This window comes from Antennarius striatus, chromosome 16 (assembly GCF_040054535.1).
Source record: "Antennarius striatus isolate MH-2024 chromosome 16, ASM4005453v1, whole genome shotgun sequence".
Taxonomy (NCBI): domain Eukaryota; kingdom Metazoa; phylum Chordata; class Actinopteri; order Lophiiformes; family Antennariidae; genus Antennarius; species Antennarius striatus.
Genome location: NC_090791.1, coordinates 6,533,023 through 6,547,607, shown reverse-complemented (window position 1 = coordinate 6,547,607; position 14,585 = coordinate 6,533,023). Strand labels below are relative to the sequence as shown.

General features: G+C 41.0%; 1 protein-coding gene across 2 annotated transcripts in view; it reads right to left on the bottom strand.

Moving 5' to 3' along the window:
* Positions 1-3,180: 3,180 nt before the first annotated feature.
* The window catches only part of usp43b (ubiquitin specific peptidase 43b), a 58,943-nt gene continuing 47,538 nt past the window's right edge, over positions 3,181-14,585 (bottom strand). Inside the window, exons 9-16 of one of the 2 annotated variants that reach the window (XM_068337706.1) lie at positions 13,758-13,861; positions 11,533-11,610; positions 11,301-11,430; positions 8,334-8,676; positions 8,062-8,220; positions 7,459-7,632; positions 5,412-6,539; positions 3,181-5,106 (exon numbers count right to left, since the gene is read on the bottom strand). In XM_068337706.1, coding sequence (XP_068193807.1) covers positions 5,096-5,106; positions 5,412-6,539; positions 7,459-7,632; positions 8,062-8,220; positions 8,334-8,676; positions 11,301-11,430; positions 11,533-11,610; positions 13,758-13,861 — 2,127 coding nt within the window. In that variant the 3' untranslated portion in view covers positions 3,181-5,095. Of the gene's footprint in view, positions 6,540-7,458; positions 7,633-8,061; positions 8,221-8,333; positions 8,677-11,300; positions 11,431-11,532; positions 11,611-13,757; positions 13,862-14,585 lie in introns of both variants that reach the window. The other variant, XM_068337705.1, reaches the window with a different exon arrangement.

Sequence of the window (14,585 nt, the reverse complement as noted above, 5' to 3'; positions counted from 1 at the left end):
CAAAGTTTAAAGGGATTGTTCATTTTAAGAAAATAAAATGTGAACATTTTTCTTGCATGAATCATTCAACAATGTCACTCTTCACATTTCACCAAATAATAAAACAGCATGTACCAACACCAGTCCTAGCCTGGTGATGTGCTTGAGTCTGATTAAACAGTAGAGGTGAAGCCGGTGCAGCGCTGAAGGGTCAAGACTTATCTAAATGAAAAATCACACATGGATTTTTTTTTCAGTGTGTCTGCAATGAATCGTCATTTTGTAATTATGATTCTGTATGCTGTCCGTCAGCAAAGCCAACGAGTTCAGTCTGATGAAAATGAAATGATGTGCACTGAAAGGCATTAGGAGCAGTTTAACCAATTTTTCACTGTCAGCAGGGATTAGTGTATTTCCTGTGCAGTTTGTGTTATGGATAGACGCATTGAGAAAGCACAGAATACTAATCCTGCATTATGAAAGTGATAATGGTGATGAGTCAAATGATATTATGTTAATATTAATGATATGATAGCATTTCTTGCAGTAAACTGCAGTAAATATTAATTTCACTGTATTTTATTGGTTTAATTTCCATATTGTTAATGAGAATTATTTTGGGCATTTAAAATTGATATTCCAACAACAGTTAGATCCACATGATAAACTCCTGCTTCTAGAATCGCATTATCATTTTTAGTGTGATTGTTTCTAGAGAAAAGCAATAAAGTGATTAATGGTGGTTTTCTTCATGACCCATCAAATCTGATACTGTAGATACTATAGAGACAATTTTAAAAGTCCTTGAAAAAACATTCTAGATCAGGGAATGGATCTCTACCCATATTCAATCCCCTGATATAACGCTGAAAGACAAACAAATGTCAGCAAAAACATCTTAGCTGAAAGTTTAAATTTGGGACACACTGTGATGCAGAGAAAGAGGAAGGACACAGAAACTGCGACAGAAATGTGCTTTGATGTCAGGTCTAAATTGTAGTTTTGAAGTCTGGCTCCGAGCCGACAGTCGCATTAATTTACGGAGTGTATTCAGTGTTTAGCAGGCCTTTGAATTGTTGAATTAACCAACTACAAAGGTACGCCAGAGAAAACATTACAGCCTGTTAACTCTTAAGTCTGTGACTGCAGAGAGACTTTTGTTCAATGTCCTTTTGATCAGCGTGCTGTCCTGTGAAGCTGATCCTCCTCCTGCAGGTCTGAACAGAATCAAAAAGGACATCTTAGGTCTTTGGTCACTTTTTGATGGTTTTTATGACAAAAAAGTTGTCCATACCAAAACTGGAGAGAGGCAGGGTACGTCCCAGATGAGAAACCAGCTCATCGCAGGGCCACCTTCAAAAACGTGCAATTTAGGTGCATATCAGTTCACTTAAAATGCATGTTTTTGAAGGTGGGAATAACCCAGAGAACCTGAAGAGAACCCATGCAGACACAGGGAGAATACAATGCACAAACTCCACACCTGGTACCCTCTTGCTGTGAGGCAACAGTACTACCCAATGCCACCGTACCACCCACATGGTGAACACAGCATTTCTTATTCATGAGGAAGATAATCTGATTACGTTTGTGGCACTGAACTGCTAAAATTTGCATATTGAAAGGTCATCCTTTTAGAACAGCGTCTTGAGTAGCTAAAGATGAAGCATATCCAGATGGTCTAATTGATGAAACGTTAATCTAAACTCCACAGAGCCGAACCTTTTCATTTGTATCATGTGACTCTAACAAACAACCATATGTATCGGTATGTGCAAACCACTTTGAAATATACCAGGAAGTACAGTCCAGATAACTGATTGGACAAGGATCTGCTAACAGAAGAAACACGCTGACAGTGATTTATTTGATGGTGAGATTACATCACACTATAAATAATCAATCATTCTGGAAATGTTCATTGTAAAATAATTCTGTGGATCATTTGCTGACTGATCCTGATGGTGTGGCTGTTGAACGTGACCTGTTGCGCTCCTGTATTGGACAACAGGTTGGCCTCTGGAAACTCTTGTAAGTTTGAAACACCTTGTCAGGATCAGATCCATCTATTGATCAAATGAACTGGAGATTTGTTCCCACAAAAAAAATTTCATTCGGGATTTGCTCCACAATGTGGCTTCATAGTTTTGTTGAGTCCCAGCTTTTTTAAACCACGACATCATCTCAAACAAACCTACAGGTGATTAAATAAAAATAATGTTAAAGGTAACTGACGCTAGAAAGCAGTGGGTCCTCCATCTCCTTCACTCATTATTTCTTTCTACACCATTATGTAGCAGCCAAAAAAGAGTACTACAGATGCAGTATTTGCTTTGAGGATGTTGATGGGGAAGTACAGAGAAGGCCAGAGGGAGCTGCATTGTGTTTTTGTAGATCTGGAGAAAGCTTATGACAGGGTGCCAAGAGAGGAACTGTGGTATTGTATGAGGAAGTCTGCAGTGGCAGAGAAGTATGTTAGAGCAGTGCAGGACATGTATGAGGACTGTAAGACAGTGGTGGGGTGTGCTGTAGGTGTGACAGGAGTTCAAGGTGGAAGTGGGACTGCATCAGGGATCAGCTCTGAGCCCCTTCTTGTTCGCTATGGTGATGGACAGGCTGGCAGATGAGGTTAGACAGGATTCTCCATGGACTATGATGTTTGCAGATGACATTGTGATCTGCAGTGAGAGCAGGGAACAGGTGGAGGAGAAGCTAGAGAGGTGGAGGTTTGTCCTGGAAAGGAGAGGAATGAAGGTTAGCCGCAGTAAGACAGAGTACATGTGTGTGAATGAGAGGGACCCAAGTGGAAGAGTGAGGTTACAGGGAGAAGAGATCAAGAAGGTGGAGGATTTTAAGTACTGAGGGTCAACAGTCCACAGCAATGGAGAGTGTGGAAAAGAGGTGAAGAAGCGTGTCCAGGCAGGATGGAACGGATGGAGGAAGGTGTCAGGTGTGATGTGTGATAGAAGAGTTTCAGCTAAAATGAAGGGAAAGGAGAACAAAACTGTGGTGAGACCAGCGATGTTGTTTGGTCTAGAGACAGTGTCCCTGAGGAAAAGACAGGAGACAGAGCTGGAGGTAGCAGAGATGAAGATGCTGAGGTTCTCTCTGGGAGTGACCAGGAAGGATAGGATCAGGAATGACTACATCAGAGGGACAGCACATGTTAGAGGTTTTGGAGATAAAGTCAGAGAGGTCAGACTGAGATGGTTTGGACATGTCCAGAGGAGAGATAGTGAATATATTGGTAGAAGGATGCTGAGTTTTGAACTGCCAGGCAGGAGGCCTAGAGGAAGACCAAAGAGGAGGTTTATGGATGTAGAGAAAGAGGACATGAAGGTAGTTGGTGTGAGAGAAGAGGATGCAGAAGACAGGTTTAGATGGAGGCAACTGATTCGCTGTGGCGACCCCTGAAGGGAAAAGAAGATGTGGCAGCTTATATATACTGTATACTGTAGTTCATATTTCACTCTGTTCTTCTTCGCCTTTCTTCCAACTTCATATTCTTTTATGCGACGTCCAAACTCATATCCTGTACATCATTGTTTGTTCCCATGGCAACAGCAGGGACAATTTTATAAAAATGAACCCTCTAACTACTGTAGTTTCCTGTTCCTGTGCTCCAGGTAAACGTGTGTTAACAGGAGAATGTTACATCTTGTTGCTTCCTGCAGAACACCACATCCTCTGAGGAGAAGCAGCTTCATGGAAATGGAAATATAAATGAGGTGAACAGGCTGTTTAATCAGAAATCCATAACTTTGCAGTACACTAAGCAGACATTATAGAGTCCAGTACAAGGACTGTGTGTTGAGTTCAATTCAGCTCCATTTAGAGAATGTGTTATCTGATTTTATACAGTCACCTAAAACGTACAGATTGCATCTGATACTTAAATTACATAATTACACATCAGGTACAAAATGTAGACTTTTAGAAAAGTTAATAATAAAATAGAATCTAGCCATATTTCCCAAATAACATCTCAGACATCCTTCCTTTACTATATTTGTAAAGGAAGTGTTGTTAATCACTGTGAAATGACACAACATGAAATGTGAATACAGGTACAGTGTAGGCAAACACTCCTTATACAGTTCCCAGTAAATCCAAGTGATACACTGACCACACAGAAGTAAATGAGACATTGTGTATGTACAGAAATGGTGGTTATTACTGGATTAAACATAAATGAGAAATGGCACAGCAGGCTGAATTGATTCTCGGTAATTGCCTTTTAGGTGAGTGAATGTGACACAACATGATTATCCCACAGGACTCAACACATTTGCTTGGCTGCAGGGAAAAGATTTCTCTGCATGTGTGAATCTGCTTTTCAACTTCAAATGTGAAAAATGCTTCAAACTGTGAGATATAAATTCACAATCTCTCTCAGCAGAGGTCTAAAAATGAAAGTGCTCTTGTATGGTATTAAAGTAATAATTGTTGTTCCTTCTCCATGTAACACTTCAGGACCTACGCAGTCCCATCAGAATGAAACCAGCTGGTTTTTCATACTTCCATCACTAACTATTCGGTGGAGCTGATCTGACATTAGCATTTTAAGTTAGCATCCTCTGGTAATGTAGCAACCTATGGAGCTGCATTTAAAAGAAAGTGCGTTGGTAGTGTAGCGTGAAAAAGATAAATTTATGCTGTTGTTCCAGCAAATTTACAGTGCATGTGGGAGTTTTTTTTTGCAGAGTTTAATACTTTTCAATGTGTTACTTGTATTTTCTACAAGCTAATGGGGCTCCGATGCTTCTCTCTATGTTGGTTACAGACAGCTATTGATTTCCGAAAGAACAATATGCTAAAAAGACAAAAGTTCTGCAAATGCTGCCAAAAACCCGTCCTCAAAAATAAAACTATGCATCAACAGGAGACTGCTTTTGTAAAACATAACAAGGAGAAAAAAAAGAAATTACAGTAGTATTTCCCTTCAGTAAATTAAATTCTGCATAGATTTACTTTAAGACACACACAGGTAAGAGATATAAAGGGGAGCGAGGAGATAGACTTTGCTTCCAGCGATGCCTCTCGCTGGGAGAATCTCCGTGTGACATGTGTGGAAATCAGTACAGAGGTCCAAGTGTTCAACAGTCATTCTGGGCTGTCACAGAGGCACTTATAATGAAAAAAATATACAAAGCAATCAGTCACATGGTGAAGTGTCAGTGAAGTAGCAATAATAAACAGCAATTGAAATAAAACAACCTCAGCTTAATGCGAAGAAAATGGAAATCGGCTGCTGAAATCCCGTTGACTTGTTCTGAATAAACACTTTTGTGCAACAGTTGCTGGTGCCACAAGAATGACCTCAGTCCTGTTTTCTGATTTGTTCCTATTTGTGCTCAATACATTTCTAACCCCGTAGCCTAGCTTAGCCTGCACCGCTCAAAAACAGGACTCAGTGACTGGTCTGTGCCTACCCAGGGAGGTGGTACTGTATCGAGTCCGCTGCAGGGTGGCATAGCTGGGCTTGTCCGACAGCAGGATGCGATGGGCTGGGGGGGCCACCGCTTCACCGTTTCTCTGCAGGGAGGCACACCTGCGAAAAGTCACATCCAGCTTAGTCTGGATGTTACTGGAGCTGTGAGCTCGCTTGATGTCAACAGACTTGTGACTGCCGGCCTGCCCGTTGAGTAGCGGGACTTTGCAGTTATGGGTGTTACAGTTTGGGAGGGTGCCGGCTTTGCTTTCTCCTAGCGCCACAGCAGTCAATGTGCCATTGGAGATAGACAGTTTAGTTGCATTGCTGCTTGCTAGCTTTCCAAGTTGTCCATGGCCGTTCATATATCTGTCATGCCCTCTGATGGGTGACCCGGGAGTATCTTTCTTCATGAACCCAGGTTTGAAGAAAGACAAGAGGCTGTCGTGGCTCCGGCCCTCCTGCCCCTTCTGACCTCTCCTGTCGTCAGGCTGAAGCACCATCTGTAACAAGTCTTTTTGTGTCCTAGAAGTCCATCCTGTCGCCACCTTTGTCTTTCTTAATGTGGAATCTCTGCTTGGTGGTGCACTGTGGCTTATATGACCGACCACAGAGGCTCCTCTCTGGAGGTCGAGGGTCCTGCTCTGGTCCTGCCTTGCTTTCTTGGAGGTTCTCTGTCTCAGAGAACCATAATCCCTGGCTTTCACATTGCTGTTGTTACAGACTCCATGGCTGACGCCTCTCTCTACACACGGTCGGCTCTGTCCTGCTGGTATTTTGGGGGAGTAACAAGTGTCCAAGCTGGGTCTGTCTGTGCTGAGACTGCTGCCGCTCGGGGAGCTGCATTCATGTCCTGCTTCAATGGCTCTTCCCTGGGCACTCCTTTGAGGTGGGGTGGCCACCAGGGTTATGATAGGGTCTTTGGTACATCGTGGTCGGCGCCCAGACTCCAGGTACTCCACCAGCTCTCCTGGACAGGTTTGGGCTGGGTGTTTAATACGATCCTTGGAGCCAAAAGACCACCGCAGTGGCAGAACTTTGCTGAGGTTCTCCTTGGATTTAGTTGGTGATCTCATACTCACACTCCTGCCTTGGGTCCCTCGGACAAATGGTTTGGTTTCAAACCCATCTAAAAGGAAGGAGATGGGTTGTTACTACATCTTACCTGAAAATGACCATGAACACACTATGGTATGCTTAGCACATTCTACATTGTGTTTCAAAAATTAACTCTCATCAAAAGCTAATTAAATTATTGAAGCATGAAGACGATTTTAAAATCATTTTGATACAGAAAGACAAAAGATTGGTCTTGAAAACATTATTTATAATTATTATATGTGCATTTGTATATCATATGTAATAAATGACATATTACTTCATATTTTCAAGACATCGTTCATATCTTTGAGTGTTTTTAGAGCCTGATATTTCTCAGATGTCCTCCTCACATACTGTATATTTATATTCTGGCCAACAGGTCTCTTTAAAACCAAACATGGTGCAGCAGCATTTCATTATTCTGGAAATAAGACCTGGAATAATGCCAGACAGAAAAGTGCAAACTGCTGACGAATTCTAATTCCTGTTTTACAATGATGATTTTACCAAGTAATTGTTAAAGATCCTTTTAACAAAATCTTTTAATTTGATTATTTTCGTTATTTTATTTAAATCCAGTGTGGTAATATGAACTTTAACAGTGTTGTTATGGCTGTTTATTATTATGTCTGTATATTTAAATTAAATACTGGTCTACTGAATTTCCACATTCCAGATGAATTTCCAGGAAACTGTCACAAATGACCCAAACCTACTGTTTTTTTTTGTTGTTGCTGTTTTTAAATTATTCCAGTCTGTTGCATACTCTCCTACAGTCTTAGGTGAGCTGAATAAAAATGATACTAATGCCAAGTTAATATTTGCTATTTCTGCTATATACTTACTTAAAAGGTGAAATAGTCAGTCACATTAATGGAGCTTTTTGTCTGAATGCTGGGCTATGATGACAATTAAAACACATGATACATGTTTCTCTAAATACCAACTTGTTTCAACACTTTTAGAGGGTTCATCTCCAAACACTGGCAGCTCAGGAGACTCTGGGGCCTGTATGGGGCCAGGTGGTCCGGGAATGGGTCCTCCTGACACCACGCTACCCCTCTTACTGCCGTCTGCCAGTCGAACCAGCCAGTGGTCAGAGGTGGAAGAGCTGGTGGAGCCTGCAAAAGAAATTTTAATTCAATTTAATCATCTGTTCTCTCAACAGTCGCTGTCAGAGAGAATAACTAATTCTGACAGCTGACGGAGATTTCAGGGTATTATCAGTATTTCCATCCATCTGTGAATACCCTCCTCAATATGAAACCGTCAATATGAATGATTCTGTGATCGACGGATAAACTGCTGGGAAAAGCTCTGAATCCACTACAATCCTTATGAAAACTAATTCAACGAGAACACTGGAAAGACAGGCTGGTGCTGCAGCTGTGCATCAAATAATGTGGTAAGACTGAAATTGTTTGAACAAAGTTGCATATTCTTGTGACACAGACTGTAAAAAACAAGTTGATTTCCATGTAATGAAGTACCAGCCAATCAGGAAGACTAAAACTCTGCACATACTCTGCATTGTATTAAGCGTCACTCACCAGTGACTGAGGAACTTGCAGACCAGGGTGGAATAGTGTTTCTCCTCTGGTAGAAGAGGATGTAGGCTCCACGTGTGCACACCTCCGCCTCTGGAACCGGCTCAGCGCTGCTGTCATCGTAACTATACCACTGTCCGTCCACAGAGTTCCTACAAAAGGCTGCAATCACAAGTAAATGGTATCGTTTTCAACTCATTCAATTATGATTTTACTAGATATATTATGACTCCTGCAGGTATTTTTTTCTCAGAAATTAAAAGAATAATTCTGACCAGTGTAATGTCCGCCGTGCATTCCTCCATGATGGTTGCACACGGCATACAGGTCGTACAGGAAGTCAGGAGGAGCCAGGTCGTGTCGACGTGACTGTTTCCAGCCAGGCTGGAGAGGGGGCTGATGGGTGCCGTGGTTCCGGTTCACCATGTGAGGTGTCATGTCCAAACCCGCCAGGGGGAAATGCACAAATGTAGTGAGCTTGTTTCTCCGCTCCCCCACCTGTCTAAAGCGCTTTAGGTGGAGGATGAGGATGTCTGGCAGCGTCCACAGGCTCATCTTCACCATGCCCTGCTGCAGCTGCTTGCAGTGGGGGCACTTCCAGGCATCATCTGGAGCAAGCTGGTGAGGATAAGGGAGGCAAAGTAGATTTAAATAATGCAGAGGACCCAATCGTTTCTACCAGTTTATCAATCCGAGCCACACCGTTCTACTCCACCTCTGGCCCAGAAAAGTTTTCCTACTTGCTTTTATTAATTCCCTTGTTTATATTATTGAACTTAATAAATGACCTGTCAGAGCGTACTTTTAAGCTGTTTCCATGACTACTGCTGTTCACGTTCCAAAGTTCCCTGTAGGGCAGCTTTTAATTACTTTTGACAATGACACTCATTCAGAATGAATATCAGGGGCCTGAATTTCCACTTGTTCCCAGCAAGCATCCAGTTCTGTTAATCAGAAGTGTGAAATAACTCATCCTGCGTAGGTTCAGTCAACGCAATAGTGGGCATTTTTTATATAAATTGTTTATTTAGGTGTTTGAGGAAAGACAAATGACCTGTGATGAAAAGAAAAATAACTCGGAAGGATGACATTTTCTCTATAATAAATTACAAATTTTCTCTGACAGCGGTCTCACACGTATCAGTGGAGAGATAATTCCATTATTGTGATAGCACAATTTTATGTGTATTCATAATTTGCAGTGTGGAACATTTTTTTAAAAAGTCACAGAGCATTTAAATAACTAGCAGCTACATGGGCAGCTGAGATTTGTTCATTTGCCGCTGAGGTTTGCTCATTTAACGTAAGTAATCCCCTGTAGAGCGACACGCAGGAGAACTGACTGACTTCAGACTTAGAGCAGGGCGAGGTTGCGCCTGCTGCACCACTAAATGGAGATAAAAGGTAACAGCAGCAGCAACATGAAGGCCCACACACAGTCCCACACAAAGAGGCCGAAACTATAAGTCACTTCATGACTGACCAAAAATGCTCTCAGCGGCCACGTCTGGATTTCTGTTTCGAGTCTCAAACTAGATATCATACCATACCATAAAGCTTGCATTTGAACTCACAAAGAACATACAATTACTAATTTCTAAAGTTTTACACTGAAAAACACTCCTAATCTTAATTTGAGTTGATGTGGGTAGAGCATTACCAAGATAAGAGTTTGTGTCTCTTGGAATAGTTGTAAAGATTCTCTGCATCAGGGATACTTAAAAACAGAGTAAAAAATAATTTGCACGTAGAGGATTAATAAAGTCAAGTTTAATCTTTAATCTTCAATCTGTAGTTAAAATATTTCCATTTCTTCTCCTGCTTTTTCCTTTCAGCCAATTTATGAGCGCTGGCGATAAACCATCCCCCTCTTAGGCCTGTTATACGTGTAACAGACAGGGTTACCCCTGACGCTGACATTAAGAGGAAGTCTTAGCGTATTTTAGATTACATTTATTTTATTTATTAAATTTATTTAATTTTATTGTCACCAATGAAGCTTTTGCTTCCATCTAGAAATGCAGACTGCTTTATGGTGTAGGCAGCAAAAAAGGACAAGGTTACATAACAGTCGTATGTATAAATAATAGTGAGGGAGTGATATTTATTACAGGAACAGTGTCAACACTAGCACTGACAGTATTAACGGCGTGAACTGTTTGTGCACAGATTATGTATAGAAAAAGCAGTAAAATGTACAGAGGATTGCAGCAGAAGAGAGTGGACTCATCACCGCAGTCCAGCGTTTAGAAAGGTGACAAAGAACCAGTCTGCTGGTCCAGAAATAAGTCGGCCTGTAGTGCCTCCTGGAGGGGAGGAGGGTAAGCGCTTGGTGAAAGAGGTGAGAGGACGCTCAAATTAGGCTCCAGACGACTGCCTTAATGAGTTTTCACCACCTTTACAGGAGTTTTTGGTTCAGTATAGTTATTAAACTTAGTTGGCAAGAGAGGAGATGAATTAAAAGACGAGATGTTAGTGAACCTGCTTGACCATGATGGAAATGTTTTTTTTAATTCTTTTATTTAGTGTGCTGTCATGATCCCCGTAGAAAAATTAGCAAACCACTCAAAATCCTCAGAGACGACAGCATTCACAAACTTTAATATCTCTGCCTCAGGGATATGAATGGCTTTTGTTTCTCTTCTGTACTTTTGAAGAACATGGCGATCGCTTTAGCGATCGCTTCAGCGTCCCTGGTGTTGCGTTTTTAGTCACGATTCGGCCTGACACTGACTGATTCATTCTTTATGAGCAGCAATGAAACAAATGGTAGAGATATTTCCATTGCTCAGGTATTTTCAGTGCTCTGAGTGAAGGGCAACCTTGTTTCGCTGTACTTGAGAGACTGTTTTTTCTTTTGATAAATAGTCTGTAGAGATGACAGTCAATAGTGCTCCAGTGGAGAGGGTGTGTCAATTTTGATTTTGAATGAGAACTCTCTATTCATTCCTTTGTTACATGAACTCAAATATGAATAAATATGTTTACGTTTATATCAACATGCATGATATGTACACATGCATGCATTTCACACTGTTCAAATTGAACAATCAGCTCACAGAGTACGGCTCAATGCCACCAAAATTTAATACGAATAGATTCTATGACACTGGAGCAAGCAAGACCTCTTTTCCACCCTGAAGAAACAAACATGAGAGAACAGTACTGGCTTCAGGAGGCCCCGTGTCTGGACTATTAATGCAGACACTGACTGTTGCAGATATCAAATGATAACAGGCTACCTGTTCTTCTTTGGTGTAAAGCTGGAAGCACTCATCCAAGGTGCAGCTGTACTGCTGAACGTGCTGCAGCTGCTGATTCCTCACACTCTCTGCATCCTTCACCACCTCCTCATGAATGTTACCAAACAGGCTGTGAACCGGGACATAAAGAGAAGATCACAGAAAATAAATAGCGAGTCGGGTTTCTAGATAAAAAAAACAAGAGGTGTCCTGCAAGAAAACTCAAACTGACCAGTCTTTGACTCTGTGCTCCCACTCAATGATGACCTTCACATGCGGAGGTCCTCCTGAGCAGCAGAGTTTCAGAGCTCTAAAAGATATAAAAGGTCATCCAATCTGGAGGAAGAAGCATCTGAAACAACTCCATCAAATGGTCTAATATTAAATGGTCTAACATTACTTTTATCATTCAGAAATTTACTTTCACAAACAAAGGAACAAGAACAGCCTACTATGTATCATGAGCTCACTTGTATAGACATATTTTGACCACTAGGTGTCAGCATTAGTTCACAGGCAACACTAAAGTGTATTTGCTCATCTCATTTCACACCTTCACAGGGATCATTTCAATAGAAAAGGCACTACAATTGTGCAATCCAAAGTTCTCAGTCTGGACTTCATCAAGCTGAAAAATTTCATTAAAAACATGAAACTTTCATGAAAAACAATCATGAATTGGTGAGAAACTTCAGTCTGGACCAAAGAGGTGGCGCAACCATCTGTAGACTTGCGTACAAGAAATCACGGACTAGAGATGACTTGCTTTCTATGAGGCCCTCAAAAGTGTGTGACAATATTCACCTCATAAGAGGAAACACATGCATCAGCACATTCCAGCACTGTTTGAAATAGTGCATTCTACAGAATGGATGAGAGTTCAAAAGCCACCAAGTTTCTGAGATGCAGCATGGAGCACATTTGGCTCTCAAAAGAGCCTTTGCCCCCATCAGCACCATTCACTGAATGAATGAACTGTTAGTGCTCGTGCATAAATGGAATTCCTTTCAAGAGCCCCGTGAAAAAGCAATTCACTACTTCAAGTAAAAGCCACCAGACCATGCATTTGTGAAAGGAGCCAGAATATCTGCAGAATTCAGTTCATGCAGTAAAAGGTCTTATTTACAGTTATAGTTGGTATGGTTATAGATTAAAAATACCATCTTCAGACTATCTATATAATTGACAATGATTAAAACTGCTGTTTTAACATACTTTTATGACGACTGCTGGCCTCTAGTTATAGCTTTTTCCACTACACACTTTGGTTTGGATCAGATATTACTTGAATTAAAATTCAGTGAATCAGATATAATTTTAAAAGACAAAGTAAATATTAGGTCTTTTGACTAAAAAACTTCTCGTTTCACAAAAGTTGGATCCTGTGTAAAACGTTAATAAAAAAGAAGTGAGGTCAAATCCTCCATTAACTGTATTTATTAAATACTACACAACTGTAACATAATATTTGGAACTTGATGACACCTTAAAACAGTCTGGGTTCTCAGGTCTGGTACCCATCCTCCTCTAGTATGAAGCTGTGCTGCTGTTACACAACCAGAACGTGGTCGGATATTGTCGCGCTGGACAAAGATGCCATCTGGATGGCAGCATATGTTCCTTCGTACCTGCATGTACCCCACTGCATCCATGGTGCCTTCAAAGATGTGCAGGTTTTTAAATTAATTTTTAATTTATTTTCCTCGTGTGAAGTACACCCCATGTGGGTCAATATATATTTGTGAAAAAAATTGAGATTGTGTAAAAAATAATGCTTAGAGTGCTGATATCAGCAATCAAATGTCTAGTCAGAATCGTATTGTCCTTGTCAGAGAACTCTGATTCTATGACGTCTTTACTGATTAAACAGTTTAATTGTCAAATGTTCCAACCTGGACAAAAAAACCCCCAAACCTTATCTTTAAATGATACAGGTTGGAAAGGATTTGCAAATCATAGCATAGTGCTTTATTTACATTTTGCACAATGTCAGAATGGCTTTACAATCTGGGTTATGCAGCAGAAGTTCACCTTTAGTATAGTCTAATGCTCCTCTGGTCTAACAATAAAGGTAGGTGGCATTCAGACAGCCAGTCACCTCAATAATGTCACTCTGGATTGTGTGTCGATTGTGCTAACGCCCGCAAAAAGACGATGATATGATAAAGACTATAAATACGGGGATGGGAAGAGGTGTATCTATTCTAGAAATAGTCTGAAAGTATTCCTGTCAGACACACCTGCATCCCAGCATAGAGGATGTGTTAGTGCGGGACACTTTTACTTGGCCAAATAGGCTTTCAGAATTCAGCAGGGAGAGCAATCATCACACCCTAAAGCCTGCAGAAAAAAAGCTGGAAACCGTTAAGAAAAACCAGACGTCTGGTGACGAAGAGGAAAAACGGATCGACTCATCCAAACCTGATTTATAGTTTCGTGCGTTTTGGACGCCCTCACCTGTCGACGGCAGGGTGGTAAAGCGGGCGCTCGTCCTGAGGTGACAGGTAGCTGTGAAATGCTGATCCTCCAACCACTCGGATGTTGAAAAGCACTCTGGCATTCTGAAAGAGGAGCAAAGGAAAAATCTATAGTGTCATAGAAAGGGTAACTTAATGCTTTTCATCAATGTGACTAAATTATAAACTCATTTATCCTTACAGAAAGCTTATCCTGATTGACGAATCATAAACCACTCAAAACTGAACTTTAACACACTTTGTTAAAATTTCATATTCGAACCACTCTAGTCTTTAATTTTACCTCTCTGATTGGTAAACCAGAGCGACAGACCAGCTTTTAGACTGTAATGGGTTAACTACCATTAAACAGACCAATAGAAATCCCAATTGTCCATCATACATGTTTTGCGGGACAATAATAAAAGGATGTGAGCTACGTACTGTTAGCATTAGCCTGGTGCAGCTTCATAGAGCTGCCACTACACTGAATCACCAGCACAGTGATAAATGCCTTGTGGTGTTATTCACCAATCGTGGTTTACCCAGCTATAACAACATGATTTCATTATGGAGGAATGATGGCACAAAGCCGTTGACTGATATTAAGCCAGCCTGGTCTTTCTCACCTTTGCTGTCTCTACTTTTGTCTCTAGTGTATTAATACATCTCCGAAGGCCACTATAATATCTTTGGAGTAGCTGTGGACTGTTGTGTGACATCTACTAACTGCAAATATATTTTATTTCAAATATTGCCTGAATTTTCTTTCAGGACAGTCATTTGTTGGTGTGTTTTGATTGGATTCAGAGTGAGTCAATTCACACAA